Below are 23621 nucleotides of genomic sequence, written 5' to 3'. Positions count from 1 at the left end.
TCTTAGAAAAGATGCACTTATTTGTCAATTGAATTGCACAGGTCATCAGTCACATTAATGGTGGAAGATATTTGAAATGATCCATCTTGGCCTTGTATTTTTTCCCCCCACAAAAACTTGACATTTGAACAGGGTGGAGGTATGGTGGCAGATTTTCAAACCCACCATAAATAAAACTGTCTGTTACTTGAAAAGATGCTTGTTGTTACAGTTATTAAAAACAGGAAAATAAATGTATAAAAAGTTCAAATTACACAAAGTATGTGCACACATCAACAATTACAAAAAATTTGCTTCTTTGCTGGCACTGCATGCTGTCAAATTAAATGTTCCAAGCTCTAACTCATAAATCCTTATTATCCTTCATTCCAAATGCAGGAAATTAGAATGAGGTCAAAAGTCATCTCTTTTGGACACACCGCTCTTACTTTACCACTTGTCCACGTGCACATATGCACACACACAAAACAAGCCTCACGTAACCTTGACATAACCTCCCTAAGTACTTCAGCATGAATCCAACTCAATTTTTCAATATTCTGTTTTCATTGCACAACTTCTATGAGGGTCATGAGAAGGACCATAGTTGGACTATAGTGTGATTAGAAAAAAAAGTCCAATACAGAAGTCAGTTAAATATTTTAATCCGAGCATTTTGATGTAAAATACTTTGTTTTGTCTCAAATGTCATTGAGATAGAGCATTGAAGCAGCAGTGGCGAGTAGGGCGACAGCAGTGGCTATGGCAACACCTAAACACAAAAGAACAAAATCAGAATGGTGACTAACATTGTGGTGATTTACAATGAATGGCAGTGTAAAGAAGAACACGTTCGCTGATATTGTGAAAATGTGACAGTATTAAAGCCCAGCCTGATAATACTGAAGCCCTTTTAACAAAAACGGATGCAAAAATACGATGTCATGTTTTACCTATGTAGTTGTTTCTCTTGGGTTCTTGAACTTCGACTATTTCTGCAGTGGAATCTAGAAACATATACATAATTCAATTATTTAAACACCATCAATGCAATAAACGGCAATATTACTGACTTTAAAGACACCCGAGTGCAATGTTGCATCCAAACAATTATATTTACAAAATGTAACTGCGACATTTGAATGCTCTAATTTTGCATAATTTTTTTTTAAAAAAAAATAAAAACTTTCCTGTTCTTTTTAAACTGCAAAGTTCTTTTTATGGAAGATGTCAGACTTTAATCTTAGTCTTTAATATTACTTATGTAAACAATTTCATGATGACATTTGCGTCTCTCCTGAAGTAAGATGGGTTAACCTACAGTCATTGATAGGTAGCCCTATCGTCACATCCTCATTTTTTTTCACTCGTGTTTGAATCTGAATATTGATTTGAATCAGAACGCTCCTTTTTTTTTAAATACATAATTGTAACTCCTGCTCAACTATGTGCAGGGTGACATCACACAGCATTTTTGCCTTTTATGGGTTGCTCTGCCCATTTACTGGTTTCTAAACTAAGACTTTACATGATCAGCGTGTTTAAAAATAATTGGTAACACGGGGTGTACAGTAAAGGACGGGAAAAAGAGGCAATTAGTATTCAATATTGCCCAGAAAAATCACTGGATACTCTCTTCCCTCCCTTGACGATATTGCCAGCGCTTGCTACCTGAGCACAGTGAGTAACATTGTCAGACCCACAACTCATCCTGGTCATCATGCTTTCAAACTCTTAGCCTCTGGTTGGTGCTACTGTGCTCATAAAAGCTGGGCAAACAGACTCAGTAACTGCTTGATCCACAGAGCTCTTTACGCTCGGAACAACAACAACAAATCAATAACACACAGAAAATGTCAATGATGGCATTCCTGTGAAAGTATGATTTCTATTCTCTTCTATTTAATGTTCATATTTATTTAATATGCACCAATCGGAGCAGCGCTCAAAATTTTGTATACCTGCAGTAGAATGAGAACAAAGAATTGTTGCTTACCTTCTGGTTCTGTGGGCTTTTGTGGTTCTTCTGGTCTTTTTTGTATGACTTCAGCGGCAATTTCCTGCGTGGTATCCAAGTTTTGATGAGCTGTATCAATGTCTAACATTTCTTTTAACCTCTCAATGACTTCGGATAGGTCCTCGTCATTGAACTGGTAGTCACACACACATAGAGGTCCGCTCACTTTTGCAGGACAAAAGACACGATGCGGGAGGCAAAAACATTCTGAAAAACATGACCAATTATCATTCATTTTAGTACATGAAGCCTTGGAATGGTTCTTGAAAATTTTCAAATGTCATAACGACACAATTGACAACTTACTTCATTGCTAGCTTCATAGCTGAATGTTACTATATACCAGTGCTTCTCAAATAGTGGGGCGGGCCCCCCAGGGGGGGTGCGGATGATCCCAGGAAAAAGGCTTTGTTTTTGTCATGTGGAATGTACTGTAATTGCAATAAAGTAATAATTTTGATCATTTTCTTTTAGTTTCAGGCACTTTGGTGTTCCTGCTTCTTTTTTTTCCGTTTTAGACTAAGCTATAACCCATATAAACACAATAAAAATAATTAACAGTTGTTGAAAGTTAATTTATATTGCGTTTTTCTGTTGTTAATGTTAAAATGATTCGTGTGTAGGTATACTTAAACAATTTTCATCAATAATAATCTTATTTATATTCAGTGCATAGACGGGGGGGATTTTTCTCTTTTCAAAATATAGTTGAGAAACACTGCTATATACATACACCAGTTTGCAATATTCTGAGATTATGTCCTTTAAATTCTGAGCTAATTCTCAGAAGTCAACACATTATATGAGCACACTACATATTAGTTTATTCGTATTCATTCAGCAGTGGTCGAAAGATAATGATAAACTGTAAAGTAACGTAACAATTACCCTACCAGACATAGGTCAACATCAGTGAATTGGTTGTTACTTTGTATTTCTAACCACTCTGTTACTATTAACTGAAGAACTATGTTCTTATGGTATATGCTTTTTTAGCTGGATGCAATATTACAGAAATGTATAATGTATTATGACCAAGGTAGTCATACTTTAAACAAGTTCAAGTAAAAAAAAAAAAAGCTCATGTTGATCATTGTACAAAGTAAAACATGCTATAGGTGTGGAGCAGTACCTGTCCCTTGTTTGTCTCTGCTGACTCCCTTGCTTTCATCTTCTGTAGCCAGAAGCTCATCAAGCAGCATCTGAACTCTCGTGACCATGGTGGAGACCACATCCTTCTTGAGCAGCTAAGTAAATATTGAATGTTTAGTGACAAAATGAAAAATTGCTCTAAGCAAAATACCTCTATTGTTTCAAAGCTACCTTCTCAGCTTGTTTGACTTTTGGTTTGTTGTTGTGTACATAAGCCCTACTGTGGATGGCTCCTCTGACCGACAAGCTACCTCCACATTGCTGGACCACGTCTCCTAAAGTGTCCTGTTGTTCCTGCCATGCAGAAAGATCATGCCTTAACATCTACCAGACTGTAAAGAAGCAATTTGAAATGTGATATACATATGTTCATCAAGACCAAGCAGGTGACAATAGAATTTTCCAATAGTGTCACAGTCATTGCATGATGTTTTTAACGGTGTGTTTGTTTCTTACCGGGGTGACTAACAGCTGAGCAGTGTACGCCTGTCTTGAATTCTTCTTCTGCAAAATGTATGTAAAACAAGACTTAACTTACCAACTTGGTACAGTATGTATCAAATGTGTAGCTAGCTACAACAATTTCAATAGTTACAGCAATTACTGTTATCACAAGTCATACATGTTCTGTTAATGTTTGAATAACCTGTCCTGCTGTGAGTTCTGCATCATTGGGCAGCTGTATGCCATCAATCAAACAGACTGCATTCTCAATCTTGTCCACCCACCCTTTCAATCCCTCCTGAAACATAGGAAATACTTAGAATAAATCCATAGACATTCTCAATGAATGCTTTAGTGCTAGTATACATACCTTAATACAAGTATCCATACTCTTTGAGCAGGCTCTGTTGTCTGGTAGCGGAACAATTAAGTCCACATTTACACAACAGCTCATTGTGGACCAGGAGGAACAAACACCTGATTGATACTTCCAATCAGCAGGCTTGGCCATGCTCTAGAAGAGGTTTCACCAAAAAAAAAAAAAAAAAACCTTGAGTGCCATGGAAAGATATTCTACAATTTAACCTACATTTTCATCTAAGTAAATACTGATTTGGCAAAGACATGGCAACTAAAGAATCTAAGCACTTCTGTTGGCTGACAATTGTATGACAGGGCTCAAATGTAACTTCAATTGTGATGCTCACTTTTATAAATATCTCCAAGTATTTATTGTTTCTGTGTTTAAGGATATTGTCTATGGAAGAAACGAATTGAAAAAAGAGATCAGATAGTACCTTTTCACAGTAAGATGCTATACAGTACTTAGTATAAAAATGCCATTCATCCATCCATCCATCCACTATCTATCCATCCACTGCTTCCAAGGTCGGGTCTTGGGGGCAGCAGCTTCAGCAGGGAAGCCCAGCCACCTTGTCCATCTCCTTCGGGAGGATCCCCAGGCCTTCCCAGGCCAGCCGAGAGACATAGTCTCTCCAGCGAGTCCTGAGTTGTCCCCAGGGCCTCCTGCCAGTGGGACATGCCCGAAACACATCACCAACGAGGCGTTCAGAAGGCATACTAATTAGATGCCCGAGCCACCTCACCTGGCTCCTCTTAACACATCGGCCTGACTCTGAGCCCCTCCCGAAGGACCGAGATTCTCACCCTATCTCTAAAGGAGAGCCTAGTCACCCTGCAGAGGGAACCCATTTCGGCCGCTTGTGTCCGGGACTCGTTCTTTTGGTCATGGTCCACAATTCGTGCCCATAAATGAGGGTAGGAAGGTAGCTTGAAACGTAAAAGTGTTGCGGTGCAAACCCAGTCACCAGGCGTTCGCCAATGAGCCCCACCCTCAGGCCTGGCTCCAGAGAAGGGCCCTAGTGACCCGCGTCCGGGCAAGGAAATACATTCTCCAAAAATTCTGTTCATCATTAGGGGTCTGTGAGCTGTGCTTTGTCTGGTCACTCAACGAGGACCTGTTTGCCATGGGTGACCCTGCCAGGGGCATAAAGTCCTGGACAATTTAGCGCCCTGGATTATTGGGACACGCAAACCCCTCCACCATTGTATAGTGGTGGAGGGGAGGATAACAATGTCTTCAATTATAATGAGTCTTCATGGCTCTTACATATCTCTTACATAATTCTTTCCCCATCGCTGTACTGCTCACAATTTCTTATGGCTTTAAAATAGCTGCAAAGAGAAGTTGTGATCGAGAACTCACCTTGGGATCTTTTATATCAAAGGTTCGGCAGCTAATTCTGGTATGATGGATTAAGATGTACAGCAAGTAAAACAGCCAGTTAAGACATTCCGGAAAGACGTAGTACAAAGGATACTTTCTGGATTTGGGGCTAATGTGCAGTGTGACACAGTCTGTGACTTCATCATCATCAGCTTTCCACAAACGTTCAGAAGATATCAGACGCTGCACTGCAAACACCAGCTTCATACAAACACTTTTATTAGGATTTGAGAAAAAAAACACATTTTTAATGAGAAACAGTAAAAAAGATAAGGTGGTACGAATAAGAACCATGAAACAATGTCCTATAGACCTGTAATCTACAACACAAACAATTTTACATTTTTTTAAAAAGGCAAATTAATCATGAATTAACTGGACAGAAAGTTTATTTATCTGCTTTCATGTTATATTTCTAAACACTTGAGTGTTGTGATGATGTTGTGCTAGTATACGGTAAATGTATAGATGAAACTCACCTGACGAAGGGAGACTATTGTTTCCTTAGCATCCGCATCAGTGATAAGAAACACTCCTAACACAGACAAGCCCCCAGGCAACATTCTTGAAACCTGCACAAACCAATACAGAATAAGTGTGACCAGGGCTGGATTTACCCCCCCCCCCCCCCCCCCCCCCAAAAAAAAAAAAACATAAAAAAAAAATCATAGCATTTGTCTTAGACTAGTCGAGCATTTGCGCAGAACCCCCTGTGTAACTAAGAAGCGCATATCTACATAACCATGCTCAACAAACTGTCGATTGGTTTAGTTTGCTGTCTTTGTTTTTGCTGCTCCCTCTATAATGTGGGCCAGATTCTTAGGGTAAAATGGGGGAAAATAATAATTAAATAGTACCACATCAGCCCCAACACACACCATCCCACACCATATTTGCCCTGCATGCCAGTCTCAGTTACTACTAAAGTAAATACAGTATTTTATTGTAACTTTAACCCATTGTATTTGTACTTTGTGGCTGAATACAAATGTAAATCAACCAAGATTACAAATGAGCATTTTCACCCCATCTCCTTTTATGATTCCTACCTGTCGAGCATGTTCACTGATCCATTCCTTGTCCAGGGACTTCCCTTCAGCAACAAGTGCGTCATCTGATGGTGTTCGACGTGCCATGACAACAAAATCCCTCTGAATTGAGTTCTGAAATTTGTAGTAATTGTCTTATTTTCACAACTGTGTTAATGCAAGTAAGTATACATTCACACTTACTGTTTCTTATCTTAACCACAAAACCAGTCATACATGAAATCCAGAGAGGGCCAATGCATAATACTTTATATATACCTTATCCAAATGATATTCAGCTATTTTTTTTTTTGTTTACTATCAAAAGTGAACTTCAATTGGACATTTATGATTTCACAATGTAGCAGTTTTCTTATGGTTTATTGAAAGTCTGATGAATATTTACAGCTGCCCAAGTTCTCAAAGCAACTCCGATGTTTACTTACCTGTCCAATGACCAGGCCTGTGACATTATCCAACTGTTGTTCACATAGTTTGGACAGATATATCTCCACAGTATCGTCTACTATGTACCCACGGCCCATATTGACTGCAAAAAAATAACAAAACAAAACAAAAAAAACCGAATGAATAAATAAAACTACATAGGCAAATCTTTTGAATCTAATTTCAACAGTGAGACTGAAAAAGAACGGAACGGGGATTGGAGACGTGGCATAATATAAAACAAACTAGAAGGCATACGATGCTTTAAAAGTAACAACGAGTCGAGGCACAAAACACATATTTATGTAAGATATAAGCAGTATAATATGTTTTACGTTAGCAAGCAGACAACTAGAAAGTAAATTTAGGTAACAATAGTGTCACCTAAATTCAGCAGTTAACGTACTGACACAAGAATGAACCAATCAATGAATAGTGTGGAAGATACCTGCAAGACGACCCTACAGAAATATCAATTCATATGCTGAGATTTGACTACGAACAGTTTAGTAGTGGCTCGTCATAACAACAAAAACTGTATTCACCACAATGCTTTGCGGGGAAGACTTCCGTCGCGCATCTCTGTCGTATAGGTACCTTGATTATATTACTGTAATGATTTAGTTCCGTTTTGTTCTTCAAAATAAAATAACATTATGTTCAATAAATAATAAGTATTTTTTTGTGTTACCACAAACAAATAAAATAAATTGATATTTTTACTTGTACTTGAAAAATGACAAATAAAATAGCAAACTATGCCGTATATGTTTCCAAAAGGGTACCTAGATTATTATTTTGAAGTGTAAAACAGACAACCATATTATTTTGCGTTGGAAAATCGAAGACTTTGAAGGTGGCGCTCATCCGTGTGTTTCAAGAGTAGCTTCAGCCAACAGCACGTTATGTCTTTAGAATAAGTTTAATAATTTTGTAAAGGTCTTGCAGGAGAGTCAGAGATGGCGGCCGTCTTACTGCAGGCGCTGGAGCGGACGGAATTAAACAAACTTCCTAAAGGTGTCCAAAACAAGCTAGAGAAATTTGTAACGGAGCTGCAGAATGCTAATGAAGTGCTCAGGACGCAACAGGAGAGATTCAAAGCGGAAAGTGGTACGCAGCTTCATTTAGTTGGAAGTTTTTATTACGTTTGTAAACTGCCGTGGAAATATATCAGTGGAGCAATATCTAGTTTTCCCGTTGTGTTCTCTGATTAATTTGGAAATCTGTTGCCCATGCTACTAATCACCTGCTAACGAGCGTCATTGCTAGCTTTGGCCATACACAACTTTTCTGGGATGTTTCATTTCGGTTTAGCAATCTTACAATATATATTTTCAAGGTTTTCTTTTAGAAAAGTTACATTAAGCGTGCAATAATTGCTTTAACAAAAGTAGACAGGTGCATACGTTCGAGCACTCCAACAGAAAAATATCCCGATAAGATCCTCCTATTGCAGTTATAACAGCCTCAAAACGCTTCCTATAGCTTCCAATGAGGGTCTGGATTCTGGTTGAAGGTAGTTCTGACCATTCTTCTTTACAAAACATCTCCAGTTTATTCAGGTTTGATGGGTTTCCGAGCATGGACAGCCCGCTTTAAACCAAACACAGAATTTCAAGAATATTCAGGCCTGGGACCTGAACTGGCCATTCAATAACATTGTACTTGTTTCTCTGCACGAACCCCTTACTAGAATTTGAGAAGTGTTTAGGGTCGTGTTCTTGAAGTAGCCAGCCCTGGCACAATGTCAACTTTTTCACTGATTACTCTTTTATACAGCATCTCCTTGCGCAAAGTGCGCTGCAGAGTTGAACAGTGCACATTTGGAGCAAGATAATGAAGCTTTGAAGCTGGTCTGTGGGTTGAGTTTGTGACTGTGCTCACCATGCTTCGACTCTGCTTATCTGAGACTTTTCTTGGCCTGCCACTCCGAGCCTTAACTCAAAATGTGCCTGTGATCTTCAATCTCCTCACTATGTTCCACACAGTGGAAACTGACAGTGGAAATCTGAGCTAGCTTTTAGTACACTTCTCCTTAACCATAATGTCGAACCATCTTTGTTTTCAGGTCATTTGGCAATTGTTTTGAGGCTCACATGTGGCCATTCATCAGTGAAGCTGTAAAGAAGAGAGCAACTTGCAACTGGCCTCCTTAAATACCCTTTCTCATGATTGGCTATGCCTATCAATCAAATTGTGTGTTCCAATAATTAGTGCTAAAGGTATTCAATAATTCAATAAAACAAGGGTGCCTAAATTTATGCACATGACTACTTTTGTTTTGGAAATTATTGCACACTTTCTGTAAATCCTATAATCTTCATTTCAGTTCGTCTGCTATATCAGATGTGTTTGTGTGTATATACTTTTGTGTGTGTGTGTGTGTGTGTGTGTGTGTGTGTGTGTATAGAGTACATGAGAGAGAGAGATAGGTCAGAGAGAGAGTTAATAAAGTCTGCCTTGTTATTTTTTAAAATAAAATTGAGTATAAACTGTACCTACCTGTAGGTAAACAAATTTGGGATTTGTGCAAATGGGAAACATTTATTCGTCACTTGCTTTACACTTCTGGTTTCTTTTTCGATGTGGTTTCCACTACAGGGCAGCAATACTTTGACATTGATAAGAAGCTTGGTGAGAGTCAGGAGCAGATACTGTCTGCCACGAGAGACCTGCAGACACTCAAGGAAGAAAATAAAAAACTAAGTAAATTTTCACTTGTGCTCTTAAATGTACTTGCGATCTTGTTTCAATTCAACAGCTACGTGTATAATCCTTCTCTTATGACCCTGATCAGAACAAGACTTATGTACATGCTAACTTTTAATTCATATTATCTATAGGTTGTACTTACTTTGATTTCTTTGTACAGAAGAAGAGCTGAGTGCACTAAAGGGAATTGAAGGAGATGCTCCTGAAGATAAAACACAGCAACAGGTTAGTGTCGAGATGTTTAAAAGTTGTTTGATGTGAGGCTGTGACAAAAATTGCCATATGTGTGTATATTTGAATGCAGCAGCCTAAATCTAAGTATGAGATTGAGGCGGAAAAGAGAGAACTGGCACGGCAGCTGGAGAAGAGAACGCAAGAGGTGGAGAACCTGACTGGTATGATTGCAAACATCACAAACGTGTCCACTATAATAAGGACCATTGTTGAACACGTGTATAGTTGGATAATTTATACATGGTTTTCTGTTCTTTGCCTTTTTTGCATTTTAGAAGATGTTAAGCGTCTGAATGAGAAACTAATTGAGACCAACAAAGTCAAGTTGGAGTTGCAGTTAAAATTGGATGAGCTCCAATCTTCTGAGGCTTCTGTGCAGGTATACGATGATACATTGATACATTTGAAGAGAGGAACAGAGTGTAGGCTTGCTTTTAATATACTTATCGTACTGCTATGACTTAACATATCAACAAAAGCAAAGTTGGTGAAAAGCTAAAGATGAGTGAAAAAATTATTTATCGTGATCACAAACTGTGCTTACCCCCAAAACGGTGCAAGCGTGTATTCATTTTCTGTCAACAGAATGCCACAAAATGGCTGCACCCTGATTTTATATATATATATATATATATATATATATATATATATATATGTATATATATACATAGAGAGATATATATATATATATATATATATATATATATATATATATATATATATATATATGTATGTGTGTGTGTGTGTATATGTATATGTATGTAAATATGTATATGTATATTAATATATATGTATATATAGACAGACATGTATATGTGTGTGTGTGTGTGTGTGTGTATATATATATATATATATATATATATATATATATATATATATATATATATATATATATATATATATATATATATATATATATATATATAGACATAGACACTGGTTCCTGTATGTGTGTGTGTGTTTATTTAAATTATGTAAACTTCTGTTTTAAACTTTAATATTTTTAATGCACTCCTTTTATTCTTTTGACATCCCAGGAAAGAATAACATACTCTTTTAATGCTAAAATATATTGTGGTTCTGCATGTTCTTGCAGCACCGGGAAAAGCGCATGGAGCAGGAAAAGGAGCTGCTGGATAAGAAAATGGAGTGGCTGTCTGCAGAACTGAAGAGCAAAACTCAGGAACTGCTAAGCAATAACAGAGAAACGGGCAAAGAGATTCTGGAGCTCAAGGGTGGCCTGAAGAGCAAGTCCGAGCAGGTTGCACACAAACACTGTAGTTCTCTGCAGAAACGAAGCCTACTGTAAAACACAACCCTCTGTGATTAACTTGTCTGTTTTACTATAACCCCAACCCCATTAAGTCATTGCTATATCAAATCTTAGATCTGATTAATGCATCTTAATTACCACTGTATTGCAATTTCTTTAGACTAATGCAGTGAAGGCACTGTGGATTACTCTTAGCCGACATCAGTCGTTATCACGCTAGGACCTCACGATTATGGCTGAAATTATTTTAAAATAGTAATCGTAATTATTAGTCATCATTCACGGTCATCTGTATTTTTTATTGCACTACTTTTCAGTAAGCAGTGTATGAAACGAATCTGCAAAATTTCACATTCAAGAAATTGATTATCATTTTAAAATAAATCACAAAACGTAAATATCTAACAATTAAAAGTTTACTAAGGGTACAATTATGCTTTTCATTTTCAAATTTTGCTTTACTCTATTCTTGAGCCACTTAAATAAAGTAGTTTTGTGTTGTTTTTTTCCAATAGGTAACCAGACTTGAAAGTCAACTCAGTTCTATGAAGCAGACCAGTGAAAACCAGCATAAACGAGCTGAAGACCTCAACAACAAACTGAAACGGGTAGGTAAACAAATACGTACGTCAGCGTTGTCCTTGAACTCTATATGTAAAGTGTAGGAGGCTCTATTCGTATGAAAGAGCTCGTAAAAAGCTTTTGAATATTGTTGTGATTTTCACCTTAGTTTGGTTTTACAATTGTCTTAATGGAGTCATGGCATTTCATTTTACATTCAGTCCAATGCACCCGAAAAGTATACACAGAACTTCACATATTGCACATAAAATGTAATATTTTTCCTTGAAAATTTTACGATAGATAATGACAACGTGGTTTTTATTTTGTTTTAATGTATTCAAATAATAAAAAATAATTCTGTGCATGATTGTTTATAATTATGCTGTTAAGCTAAAAATTAAAGCACTTGCTTTCTGTTACCGGTGGCAAACCATGATTTTTTTTTGGGGGGGGGGTGGCTTTATTGAGCATACACAAGGACTTTAAAAATGTTTAAAGGACAATTGAAAGAGAAACAAAGAAAGAAAAAGATCCTCAATAGAAATTGAAATCTGCCTATCTAAATCCACCAAAATCGCCTTACACCACCTGTGCCTCGAAGTAGCCCTGCTTTTAGGTGGTCTAAAATTTGGTCCACTTTTGGTGGGCGTCGAGTAAAATTTTGCTGCAACGTTTAGTAAGGCATAACAAGGTCTGCCAAAACCCCAAATAAATCTCGGTTAGAAATTCTTATGCCAGCCCATGTCCAGCTCTACCATATTATCTGGAATGCTTCAAATGGAAGTGTGAAATGACACCTGTTTGTCATAATCTCTCTTTACCTCTCTAGGCTAAGGATGAATTGAGTACCATGGAGGAAAAATACCGGAATGAGCTCAACGCTCATGTGAAGTTGTCTTCTCTCTACAAGGTGAGATCTTGTAGAACATCAAATGTTTAAGTTTTGCCCATCCATTCAATTTCACTATACATGTCTGCTTATCTGAACTGAAGCCGGTTCAGGTGACTTAAGGCTGAGAAGTGCCATTCACCCTTTGATTGTTTGCCAGTCATCTGCTATGTCATCTGCTTTACTCTCACCTTCACAACCCTAGCAAATTTAGTGCTGTTTTCATAGGGCAGTGTTTTTCAATCCATTTATTGCCAGGGAACCTTTCTTTTATTATTTTTTTAATAAAATAAAATCTCACACATGACTAGTATATCTCCCGGAACACTATGGTGCCGCGACACAGGTTAAAAAACACTTTGTCAATGCGCAATTCATTGCTAAGCCCAACAACAATTGGAGATCACTGTGCTGACTCAAGAGTAATGTAACTAAATATTTATGTTACGATCAACCTTTTCATCGTAAAATAAGACAGGCATTCATTTGTTTATTTTTGTTAGCAACTGTCACAAACATGAATAACAAGCATGTGTTTTTTTGTAACTATTCACTGTTATGTCTTTTTCAGGAAACAGGCATGTTTTATTTGTTTACATGCCTCTGGTGCAATATTATAACAGGGTAGTTGATGGTCAAGCAGCGTTGTAAATCTTATCTTAAGACTATATACACAGTTTTAAATCAAGACCGGAACTATCTTCTTCCCAGTTGTCGTTATGATTGTACGTGAAAACAATGTCGGTCAAGGTGTGATATCATATGTAATTTTCAAAACAATTTCTAATTAGGATATGTGATCTCTGATGTAATATTTCCTCTTCGCAAATGCTGGTATTTTACTGTCTTCATCTTTAAACAGTTGATTTTTGATGCCCCATTTTGCAGGGTGTAGCAGCAGACATGGAGACTAAGAATCAAGAACTTAGCAGAGCAGTAGAAGAACTCAGCAAAATGGTTAAGAACACTGCAGAAGGTTTGAGTCCATTTTATGACAATTTTATTTTCCTGATCATTCTTTCCACTCCAAGTCCCTGTTCATTGGACTGTGATAAGTAAAATACAAGGTGTTCCAGAAAGGTTCCATGGCTAGTGGCATAAAAGATTCTAAATGCAAACTACGACTTTTTCCTTTTAAATTAATTGGTAAACTCCCTGGAGTGTCACACACCCTTGTGCTTGCAAAAAGAAAACCGCCAGAGTCGGGTTGGTATAGGTGGGAATTTGCTCCAGCAAAGGGGATGTTCTTCTCCGTCAGGAAATATGTGATCATCCATTGAGGATGATAAAAAAATATAGTTATTCCACCACAACTTTGACACTGAACAAAGCAACAGTTAGAAAATCCCCTCTTGACATTCAGGTTGATAATATGGTCTTCACTGAATAGTAAAACCTTCGGCTTGTAATATAACATTTGTGGCATTAGTCGTGTAACTCTACTGACACATCATCTCAAAATACAGCGTGTTAAACATTCAGGGTTTCTTTTCTGTAGCTCAGCTTGAAAATGTGAAAAATGTATATGTTTGTTGCTAAATTCCTCTTTATTATCTCTTATGTTTTGGCAGATAACAAAGATTTGGAAAAGAAGGTGTCTGATGCAGAAGAACAAAAAACCCATTTAGAGGCAGAGCTTCGAGAGAAGATCAAAAAAATGGAGGAGTTGGAAAATTCTATCACAAAGGCCTCTGGCAAACACTGCTGTAAGAAAAGATAACCACTTTCATTTCATTCTTTTGGAAATGTTTATTACTGGAAAGCGTCTCATGCTATTTTCTGCTTTGGATCTATTAACGTTTTAAGCTAACTGCAATTTAATTGAGTATGATCTTACAATATTTTAATCAGATGTTTATATTAATATAATAGGTATAATAGCCCACACTACTGCAAAATCACTGCATCATTAATGGTATAAATTGGTGGAAGAAGGGAGTTGAAGTATGAATCTTTTCTACTAAGGTATATTGACATTTCAGGTCAACAACAAGTCCAAGCCATCTTGAGAAATCCCTAACAATATGCGCAATATTTAACAATCAATAAGGACTAGTTTGGTAGCAGTCATTTATGTAATAATTATTTTTCATTTCTTCAGTCTTAACAGTTTTTAGCCATACCTTTTGGTGCTTTGGGTACCTTTACCCCAGTTGCAATTTAATTAGGAGTTAAACCATAATTTAGAAATGGATTGGCAAAATTGCAGTATGAGCTGCCGTTTTATGAACCTCGCCAGTCAGTGTAGTTCTAAACATCGTAAAAACATTTTATGACTGTTAACCTTCAGGTGCCCCCTCACTGACTGAGGAGCAGCTGGAATCCATGTGTCCGTCTGCATCCGCAATTGCTGCCATTGTCAAGCCTGGAATGAGGTTCTTTGATGTAAGTCGAACATCTCAAACCTGTGTTTTACTATTTTTGCTTTTTTTGTTTCCATATAATACACCCAAAAGAATATTGTGTTAGGTAGATTGCTTTATTTTTAATATAGGTCATAATTCGTCCTAGAAAATAGCCCAAAACATATTGGCCCCAGATTGTCTTTGGGTTTCTGTGATATGACTGTTTTTACGTGGTTTCTGTTTTTGAATGGACCTTACTCAGCGTATTCTAACTAATCTAAATGTTTCATGTTAGTACATTATGGCTTTGCACAATATTTTTGATAAGTTTTGTTTTTTTATTATTTGTTTGACTGGATAAAGATAGTATATTATATTATACTAGTACTTTGATTCTCACATTACTACTTTTTCTTATTTCACGGGGGAAAAACAAAACATAAAACAAATTACATTAAGATGTACAGTATGGTTTTCTGCTGCCTTTTGACGCTTTTTCTCATCTTGATGAATTGACCATATTCCATTAACTGTTTTCGCTTTTGTTATGTGTTTGTGTTCTCTCAGCTATATAATGCATATTCTGAGTGTCAGACCCAACTGCAACTGGAGAAGCAGGAGACCAAAAGGGTCAGCAAAGTGCTGGATGAGGTTGTTCAGGCGATGGAATCCAAAGCACCTGTCCTCAAACGCCAGAGGGAGGAGTATGAGACCATGCAGAGCTCAATGGCCTCCCTATGGAATAAACTGGAACAGGCTCGAACGGTCTGGGATACTGATATTCTCTGTAGCCGCTGTCTTGATTACACTGAAAATACGTAAATCTAAAAAACCTAGCATATTTTCTTTCATGCTACCTGTGTGTCTTTATTAGGAGATCTACAGTTTACAAAAAGAGAAGGATAAGGCCAAGCAACAGTGTGACAATTTGGAGAAAGACAAGCTGAGGACAGAAAGACTGCTGGATGATACATCTACACAAGTACATTATATATGGCTACATGCACCATCCCATTTTTTCCCATACACTTTATGCATTTATAAAATAAGTTCTCCTTTGTGGTTTTTATACATTCCAGGTGTGTACGCTGCTGGTTGAACTTGAAGAAGCCAGAGGAAATCGGGTAATCAAAGATGATGGCAGTTCCTCCAATACTCCTGGCCAGGCCAATAGGCCACAGCAAATTTCCTTCCGTAGTGTAGAGGAGCTACAGACGCAAAACAGGAACTTGTTGGAAAGGCTGAGGAAGATAGAAGAAGAGAACACAAGGCAGCAAGCCCATACAACGTCAACACGGTAACATGGTCATTCTGTGTTTTTTTTTTGTTTTTGTTTTTAACTTTTTACTGTGCGTTTGATCAGTGCCATACAGTTTCAGACGTCCTTTACCCTAACACTTGAAAAAAAGTTTAATATCCAATATATATAAAATTTGGTCATTCTTAATTAAAATGAAACGTGTTAGTTGGTCTTCTGTGTTTATATTTGTTTGTCACCAAATGTAAAAAATGTCCAAATACTAAACTACTCAATATATGCAGCCCTACAGGAAAAACACAGGATTCTCTGATTACTTTCAAGTTACCTGATTGGTGGCATGTTGGGTTTCAGATTGTCAGGTTCATTTGTGAGACATTTGTTAGAAACTATACACAAAAAAGGAGAAAAGGAATTCTTTTCTTGCTTGTGCATGAGGAGAATGTAGAAGGACTGTATAACGTCAATTCTACTGTGCTCTCTCCAGCCTCTCCGAACTCTCTCTCTTTATTTGGTTCAGAGGTCCCTAATTACATGAAGGTTCCAGCCCTAAAAGACGTAAAGGTCCACAGGGGAGAAGCCTATGTCCAGAACCCAGTGTACTTGTCATTCTATGTGTGAGCACTTGGTTGAAAGATTCGTACATGTATGATAAAACATTGTAGAGCAAGACATTCTGCAAAAATATTTTGTCTGCAAGAAATTTTGAAATTCACAGATGAAGTGGCATCTGTCTGTAGTAGCGCTCCAGCAGGCAGGCTTGAGCGGTCTTCTTCCTGAGACAAAACAATAACAAAACGTTTTTTCTTTGCAAGCAGTGCATTCATTCTCATAGCAAAGCATTTCTTCATTGCAAGCAGTGATGTATATTTTGTTAGCAAATGTATAATCACTATTTTTACAACACAGTAGGATGAAAAGAATGGTAAAATATTGGCAGAGAAGACAAATGCAGTTTGTAAACCCTGCAAAAAAATATGCCATATATATACTGCAACTAACACAATCTGTATGCATTTCATATTCAGTAAGAGGAAAGATCTGAAGAGCTGAAAAATGTGCCTGGCTATCCTTTTAGTTTACATTTTCACCGTTAGATCGATCATTTTCATGCAGTCTGCTCAATAAAAAGAAAACATTTTGAAAATTTACGTGAGGCATTAATTATATTACAAATTTGAAATGTAAAAATCTAAAAAATAATTACTCGTATCGATTTTTCAGATAAAAATATATGTTTTTGCTTCGTGAAAAAATGATGAACACATAAAAACACATTTCCACTTGTGAATGACATTTTTGATGATCAAAATATTGATTTTCTTAAATTTAAACTGTGCTTAGCAACACTACTTTCCTCCTCATTTTCTAAATGTTCCCCCATAAATTTAGGTCTATGAGACAAATTCGCCGACTGAAAAAGCACATCTGTGCCTGGATGATTTGTGATATGTTTATATTAAAAACATTGAAAAAGCATGTTTGAGTGCCAGGTTTCAAAAAAGGTGATTGCTGGAACTGCAATTGCGTCAGTCAGGGCTGTAAGCATCAACGTAGCCTGAGCCATGAGCAAACACATGCAACGGCTTCTGTATGTCAATGTCAGCGCAAAAAAGTTGTGTTAGTGCCTTAAATTGGTAATCCAACGTGATTTTGGAGCAACATTGTGTTCTTTGTAACCGGAATCCAGAGCAGCAGTTGTAGTAGAGACTCATCAACTGTTTCATTAATCTATTTTACTGTAGTTTCTCATTTTTTTTTATTTGAATGAATCCTCAGATAAATTATACCATCATTCTACTCATGCTACTTTTTTATATTTTGACCTAAGTTTACTAACTTACCTAAACATTCACCGTTCTGTTTTCTTGCAGTATGTCTGAGTTGGAGACCAGCGTGGATAAACTTCAGAAGGAGGTAGAGCAGCTGAAGGAGCAGAGGAACCAGCAGAAGCAACTTGCTGACTCCAACGCTAGACAGAGAGACATGTACAAAGCTCTGCTTACACAGAGCACTGGTTTCAACTTACCCTCTCAAGGTGACATCTAGAATCCAAATTCAGACCTTTTAATAGAGAAAAAACATTCATGTAATAATTGCTACTCATTGGGTCACATTGGGTCAAAACAAGTTATAAGTCATAGGTTTCATTAGGATGATCTGATTTTAACATGACAGAAGTACAGATGAATTTATGACAGCTGCACTCAAAAAAACTATCAAAACAATTCATCTTAGGGAAGCAAACGCAACCTCCTAAAGGGTATACAGTCAATAAGTGAATTTTTTTCACCTTTACTCTTCCAGATTTTTCCCACCCTATGCCCCCTCAGCCATCAGCACCAGTAACTCGTTCAATGCCTCACAGAGCTGCTGCTGAGTCTGCGCAAACAGCACAAGCTAAAGCTGCATTAAAGCAGGTAAAACATTTATTCTTCTGAAATCCTATGGTAAGTGATTTTAAAATTAAGCATCTGTTTAACTCAATGTGTCTCCGCACCTTCAGCTAAATGACGCCTTCACCCTATATAAGAAAGAAAAGGCAGAGAACGACAGAATGTTGAATGACTCTCATGACAAACTGGAGCGGCAGCTGACAGAAGTTCGCTCCAGTAATGCCAAATTAACCTCTCAATTGGAGTTCAGCAACAAGAGGTATGGACAAATTTACAGTGATGATGAATGTACCTTATCAGACATTTTAGAATTCTGTCTACTTTAAACAGCTTCATGAAAACTTTTTTTTTTTTTTATGGCAGGTATGAGATGCTCCAAGAGACTGTCGCAGCATTTCGCCGAGAGACCTCATTCCTCCAGGACAGGAACCAAAAAATGGCTGCAACGATCCAACGACACGAACACGTCATCCTCACTATGACTCAGGACCTGCGTCAAGCTAATGAAAAACTGGCACTTGAGGAGGTGAGAAACAATGTCCTGGACCCAATGTACATATGTCTTGAATACAACAAAACAAATATGGGGGCGCAATTGATCCAAAAGTTTTTTGTTTTGTTTTTTCTCCACAGGCTCATACTACACCTATTTTTGTGTTTTAGTTCTTTATCTCGTTCACTTAAAAGTCTATAATCGATGTGCTGCGATATATTCCATGCCGAGAGGGTGTACCTGTTTGATTGTCTCCTCAACTGTAATTGAACCAGAAGTGTATATTTGTCTGTAGGTGCGTGTTGAGAACTTGACAAAGGAGAGAGACATGTTAAAACAGGCAGAGAATCGACTCAATCGGGAGAAAGAGGCCATGCTGACAGAGCAACGTAACCAAAACCTACTTCTTACCAACCTCAAGACCATACAGGTAGTATCTCTTTCTTCACATGACATATCATGTTTCCATTTTTTGTTGTTGTTGTAAAAAGTGCTTAAAGGGATACTGTGTAATTTTTCGCATGCACCTGTGAGGGTTTTAGGGGCATTATGGTAAATGCAGCAACACACACTCCTCCTCCTGCTGTCTGTAGCTATAACAGACATGGCGACCTCCGGAGGAGTGCCACCCCCATGTAATATATTTTAATGATAACTAGATCTATGATTATATTGAAAACATCCTGTTGGTCATTAAGAACACATTTATTTGTACGTTCTTCATTTTCGATGAAAAATGGTCTAAATCTTACACAGTGTCACTATAATGGCATTTGTCCAAATATTGGCACATTGGAGTTAAGGGCATCGTAAGTGTTTCCTTTTAGATGTCAATTTAGGTCAATGGGACAGTGCTGCATTAAATGTCAGCCTGCTTGGATTACTCAAAGCGAGTAGCGTAATAGGCTTGTTTCTTAATCTTCAAATGGAGTATTACTGCATAAAACACACTTTCCTCCTCCCAAGATGAAGGCCAAAAGTATGGGTGCGTCTTACAAACGGTAACTTGAAACTTTGCGTTTCTTTTTTATTCAACACCATTCAAGGAAGATTGATCCGTGAGGCACATTTGCGTTTTGATGCACAGATGTGCATTTTTCTTATTTAACAAACAACAAAAATATAACTTATGTATATGAACACAAGATAATATGAAGAGTTTAGGGAGATGAGATTTATTCTGTTTTGCTCTAGCTTTTAGTTACATTGTTGCTAAAGTGTTAGTGCGTCTTATACACTGTAATGTAGAAAATAACAGATTTTGACCCCAAAATTAAGGGTGCGTCTTATACGCAGGTGCGTCTTATATCTGGGGAATTACGGCAGTCAGAATACCTTACTTGGACTATTGGTGATACAGAACACATCAATGCAAAAAATAGTTTTCACTTACCTTCTGCCTAAAAGTAAACATCTAAAAAAGGATTTACCCAGGCATTCCTAACCAAATGTTAAATGCATTTGCTTTGCTATAAGGTATCCGTTATGCATTTTTAATCATTTAAAACAGTTTCTAGGTGTGTTGATAAAAAGGTTTCTAACGTGTGTTTTTTGTTTGTTTGCTTGTTTTTTGGTCCTAAGGCCAAAAAAGCTACTCTTTTTGGGGCGGGCATTTCGGGCTTTTTATGCATTTCTATCACAATTATACAAGTTCCACCATTGTCACAGTGACGCTTAATTCACAACAGCTTATTTACAGACACATTTTCAAAAACAGGCAGTTCATCATAAAGATGTACTTGTTTGTGTAATTTCACACTTGATGGCTAGTCAGGGACCTAACTTTATGTAGACAAACAAAATAGCAGTTTTTAAACTATCCCTTTCAACTTGATTTTCACTTGTGAAAATGCTTTTCTCTTCATTGTATAGTTAACTATGGAACATACAGACACAGACATTCGTCAGCGACTCAACAATAAGATCGAGGCTCTGGAAACAGAACTGGCATCGATGAAGACTCGGCTGGAGCAGGAAGTATCCCAGAGACATGCTCTTGGACGCAGTATGGATGTACATAACCTTAAATGCGTTTAATATTTAGGTTCAGAAAATTTAGTAACAAGCGTGTGGTCTGTAATAATTTCCTGTCTATCCAATTTCTACTAATTATTACATCAGGCTCAGTTGGTTGAAGCTAAAAAACAACTTCAGACACAGAACACCTTGCAGCAGAAGACAAGAGAGTTGTTGAAGAACTCTGAACAGCAGGTGGCTGCACTCAAAGCCCAACTGGCTTCCAACTCATCTGAGAGTACTAGCACCCCAGTACCCAGAGCAACAACTCTTAGAACACCTGTCAGAGGTTACAATTTTATTTGAATGAAAGCATGCTGTGCTGTAATCAGTGCTATGCCCCCCTTTTTTTTTTAATACTTTTTTTCAACCTATATATTTTGCAGTGCGCTCTCCGGTTCAAACCACTCTGCTGCCTGGACCGTCCGAGCTGGCTGAGATCAAAAGTAATCTTAATGCCGCCGAGGAACAGAACAGCAAACTAGCAGAGCAGCTCAAAGATGCTAATGAAACTGTTGAGCAATACAGAGCAGTTGTACTGACTTTGGAAGACAGTTTGAAGAATGAGAAAGAGGTAATGATGTTGATATTTCATTTTAAAACCGCATGCATGTGCATTTGTTTTTTATTATTTATTATTTATTTTTTTATTTCCTCTCAGCAACGCTCTCCACTTGAAATGAGACTCAAGGAGTCAGAAGACATCCAGAAACAGCTAGAAAACAGAATATTAGAAGTGGAGAAAAAGAATCAGCAAGCCCAAGAGGAGAGGAGGAATGCTTTGGACACACTTGAGAAACAAGTAGGTGTTGCCACACTAAGGTACATTTGGAGAAAAGCCACACTTGCCACCAACCTTTACTCCGGGCCTCAAAAATTATTATAAATTGAACCGGCAAGGTCTATTTTTCTATACCTTGCTCCAACTCCTGCTGCTGATTCAAAATTTGTCCATTCTTCAATGTTCCCTCTAAATTTTGATGCATCTGTATATTAATGCAAACTCGCAGAGCAGGGCTAGGGGCAAGCTGCGGCCCTAGACTGAGCCAATAAAAGTTTGCGGCTCATGCATTGATGACGCAAGGGTGCTGGGAGCTGCAAGAATTCATACAAACAGCACGACATAAGTACGTCCACCTACACTTAAACTTATGTTGCAGACCCATAATGTAATTAATATCAGGAAACTTCTCGCCTGTCATTTATGAGAGATTGGTGAGGTGAGGAGCATTGTCAAGCACGAATGCGGGACAACAACACATCTTCAATTCACATGTTGCCAAACACCTCCCAACTATTTTTGTATGTTTTTATCATGTTGAGCTATTTCACTTGTGATTATTATCTTTTTTTTTTTTAAATCCTCCATAATAAGTGTTTCAGACTTAACAGTGAATACTGCACTTCTCACCATGGTAATCAACAAGCCACAACTCAACAGAACTCATAATTACCAGACATATAGCCCTCCGCATTTTGATATGTCAATGTCTTTTTCTTCTTTTGGCTTTTCCCTTCAGTGGTCGCCACAGCGAATCAGTTGCCTCGATCTAAACCTGTCTCCTGTATCCTCATCTCTCACTCCAACTACCTTCATGTCCTCTTTCATTATATCAACCCCCCCCTCCTGCCTGACAACAGAATGATACTCATACTAGGAAGTTTAGGAGAACCAAAATAGAGCAAAAAAAAATACTTTCCCCTGTGAGGTAACAGGGCCTTGTTGTATAATGCTTTTTTCTTTCATGTAATTTCTAGGTGAGTGACCTTCAGCGCAGTCTAAAGGCCAGCCAAGCAGAGCAGCAGGAGGCGCTGGAGAGATCTGCTAAAGCTGTCACTCTGGAGCAGAAGGCCATACAGGAGAGTCTGCTGCAGGTCATTAATATACACACAGCTTCATACAAACTTAAGTTGATTAGTTTTCCTTTACCAGTTGGGCACATGCATTTCGCATTGTGCTTGGGGACTTTTGAAATAAAGTTGGAGGACTCAACTGCACCACTATGCTCTATTATGGGAGAGGTTAGGACACCAAATTAGAGCTGAATAATAAAGCAAAATTGAATTGGGATTTCAAATTTAGTTTCTCTCAATCTTAAAATTATTGCAAAGGAAAGCAATGACCTTGTAGAATGGAGCAGTTCATTGACAGTTCTGGAAGTATCCAGAATGCATCATGTTGTTTCCGTAGCAAGCAGTTAAAGTTACAGTATTTGATTCTGCCTTCTCAAAGCATACATCTTTTAAGCTCCCTAATTGGAGTTGACAGTTAAACAAAATGCGTAACAAAGGGAATTGCACACATTGTATATTTAGGACAGATCATGTTTTGTTTTGTCCATAAACCATTGCTCACTAATGTTAAAGTCAAAGTCATATCCCATTGACATGCTCATAAAATTACTGTGGCATCGACTTATGGAGTGATTTTTCTTCAAACAATGGAAATGCACTCAAATGCTGTGGAAACACATCAACACAGCTAACTTAACAATATTTAAAGGAACAGATTTTTTCCTATCTTTGAAAAACAAATTATATTAGTAGCGCTCAATTGCAACTTTCTTCTTATCTCGTTTTTTGTACTCCATCCATGCACAGTACCACAATGTCCTTAAAGGCCCTAT

At 37.6% G+C, this 23621-nt stretch overlaps 2 protein-coding genes across 5 annotated transcripts in view; one reads left to right on the top strand and one right to left on the bottom strand.

Annotated features, from left to right (window-relative positions):
* Positions 1-628: 628 nt before the first annotated feature.
* odr4 (odr-4 GPCR localization factor homolog) lies at positions 629-7367 on the bottom strand. Of its 2 annotated transcripts, XM_088428593.1 has the most exons (14): positions 7263-7367; positions 6814-6917; positions 6389-6502; positions 5819-5911; positions 5434-5540; positions 5319-5355; positions 3963-4106; positions 3795-3890; positions 3605-3652; positions 3320-3442; positions 3129-3243; positions 1976-2203; positions 933-986; positions 629-751 (listed from the first exon to the last, which is right to left on the bottom strand). In XM_088428593.1, the coding sequence occupies exons 2-14, from the start codon at positions 6910-6912 to the stop codon at positions 681-683; spliced, it is 1329 nt and encodes a 442-aa protein (XP_088284719.1). In that variant the 5' UTR covers positions 6913-6917; positions 7263-7367; the 3' UTR covers positions 629-680. The 2 variants fall into 2 exon arrangements, with proteins under 2 accessions (XP_088284719.1, XP_088284718.1); XM_088428592.1 differs by having other exon boundaries at positions 5319-5540.
* Positions 7368-7678: 311 nt separating this feature from the next.
* Positions 7679-23621, top strand: part of LOC148415113 (nucleoprotein TPR-like) — a 30468-nt gene continuing 14525 nt past the window's right edge. For all 3 annotated transcript variants that reach the window (XM_088429165.1, XM_088429164.1, XM_088429163.1), the window contains exons 1-24: positions 7679-7924; positions 9416-9520; positions 9687-9751; positions 9831-9921; positions 10036-10139; positions 10857-11021; positions 11549-11641; positions 12427-12507; positions 13375-13462; positions 14058-14192; positions 14777-14871; positions 15399-15596; positions 15706-15813; positions 15911-16128; positions 17964-18127; positions 18397-18509; positions 18596-18744; positions 18849-19011; positions 19274-19408; positions 20851-20991; positions 21100-21283; positions 21381-21568; positions 21656-21796; positions 22753-22869. In XM_088429165.1, the coding sequence (XP_088285291.1) occupies positions 7774-7924; positions 9416-9520; positions 9687-9751; positions 9831-9921; positions 10036-10139; positions 10857-11021; positions 11549-11641; positions 12427-12507; positions 13375-13462; positions 14058-14192; positions 14777-14871; positions 15399-15596; positions 15706-15813; positions 15911-16128; positions 17964-18127; positions 18397-18509; positions 18596-18744; positions 18849-19011; positions 19274-19408; positions 20851-20991; positions 21100-21283; positions 21381-21568; positions 21656-21796; positions 22753-22869 (3192 nt within the window). In that variant the 5' untranslated portion in view covers positions 7679-7773. The remainder of the gene's footprint in view (positions 7925-9415; positions 9521-9686; positions 9752-9830; positions 9922-10035; positions 10140-10856; positions 11022-11548; positions 11642-12426; positions 12508-13374; positions 13463-14057; positions 14193-14776; positions 14872-15398; positions 15597-15705; positions 15814-15910; positions 16129-17963; positions 18128-18396; positions 18510-18595; positions 18745-18848; positions 19012-19273; positions 19409-20850; positions 20992-21099; positions 21284-21380; positions 21569-21655; positions 21797-22752; positions 22870-23621) is intronic.

Source organism: Hippichthys cyanospilos, chromosome 12 (genome assembly GCF_059441005.1).
Source record: "Hippichthys cyanospilos isolate Australia breed blue-spotted pipefish chromosome 12, RoL_Hcya_1.0, whole genome shotgun sequence".
Taxonomy (NCBI): domain Eukaryota; kingdom Metazoa; phylum Chordata; class Actinopteri; order Syngnathiformes; family Syngnathidae; genus Hippichthys; species Hippichthys cyanospilos.
The sequence above is the reverse complement of the archived record's forward strand: the minus strand, read 5'-3'. Positions and strand labels throughout refer to the sequence as shown.

Coding starts and splice junctions, on each gene's coding strand:
- odr4 (XM_088428592.1), bottom strand. CDS start 6,912: ATGGGCCGTGGGTACATAGTAGACGATACTGTGGAGATATATCTGTCC. Junction 6,503..6,813: donor CAGGCCTGGTCATTGGACAG/GTAAGTAAACAT, acceptor TACAAATTTCAG/AACTCAATTCAGAGGGATTT. Junction 3,653..3,794: donor CAGAACTCACAGCAGGACAG/GTTATTCAAACA, acceptor TACATTTTGCAG/AAGAAGAATTCAAGACAGGC.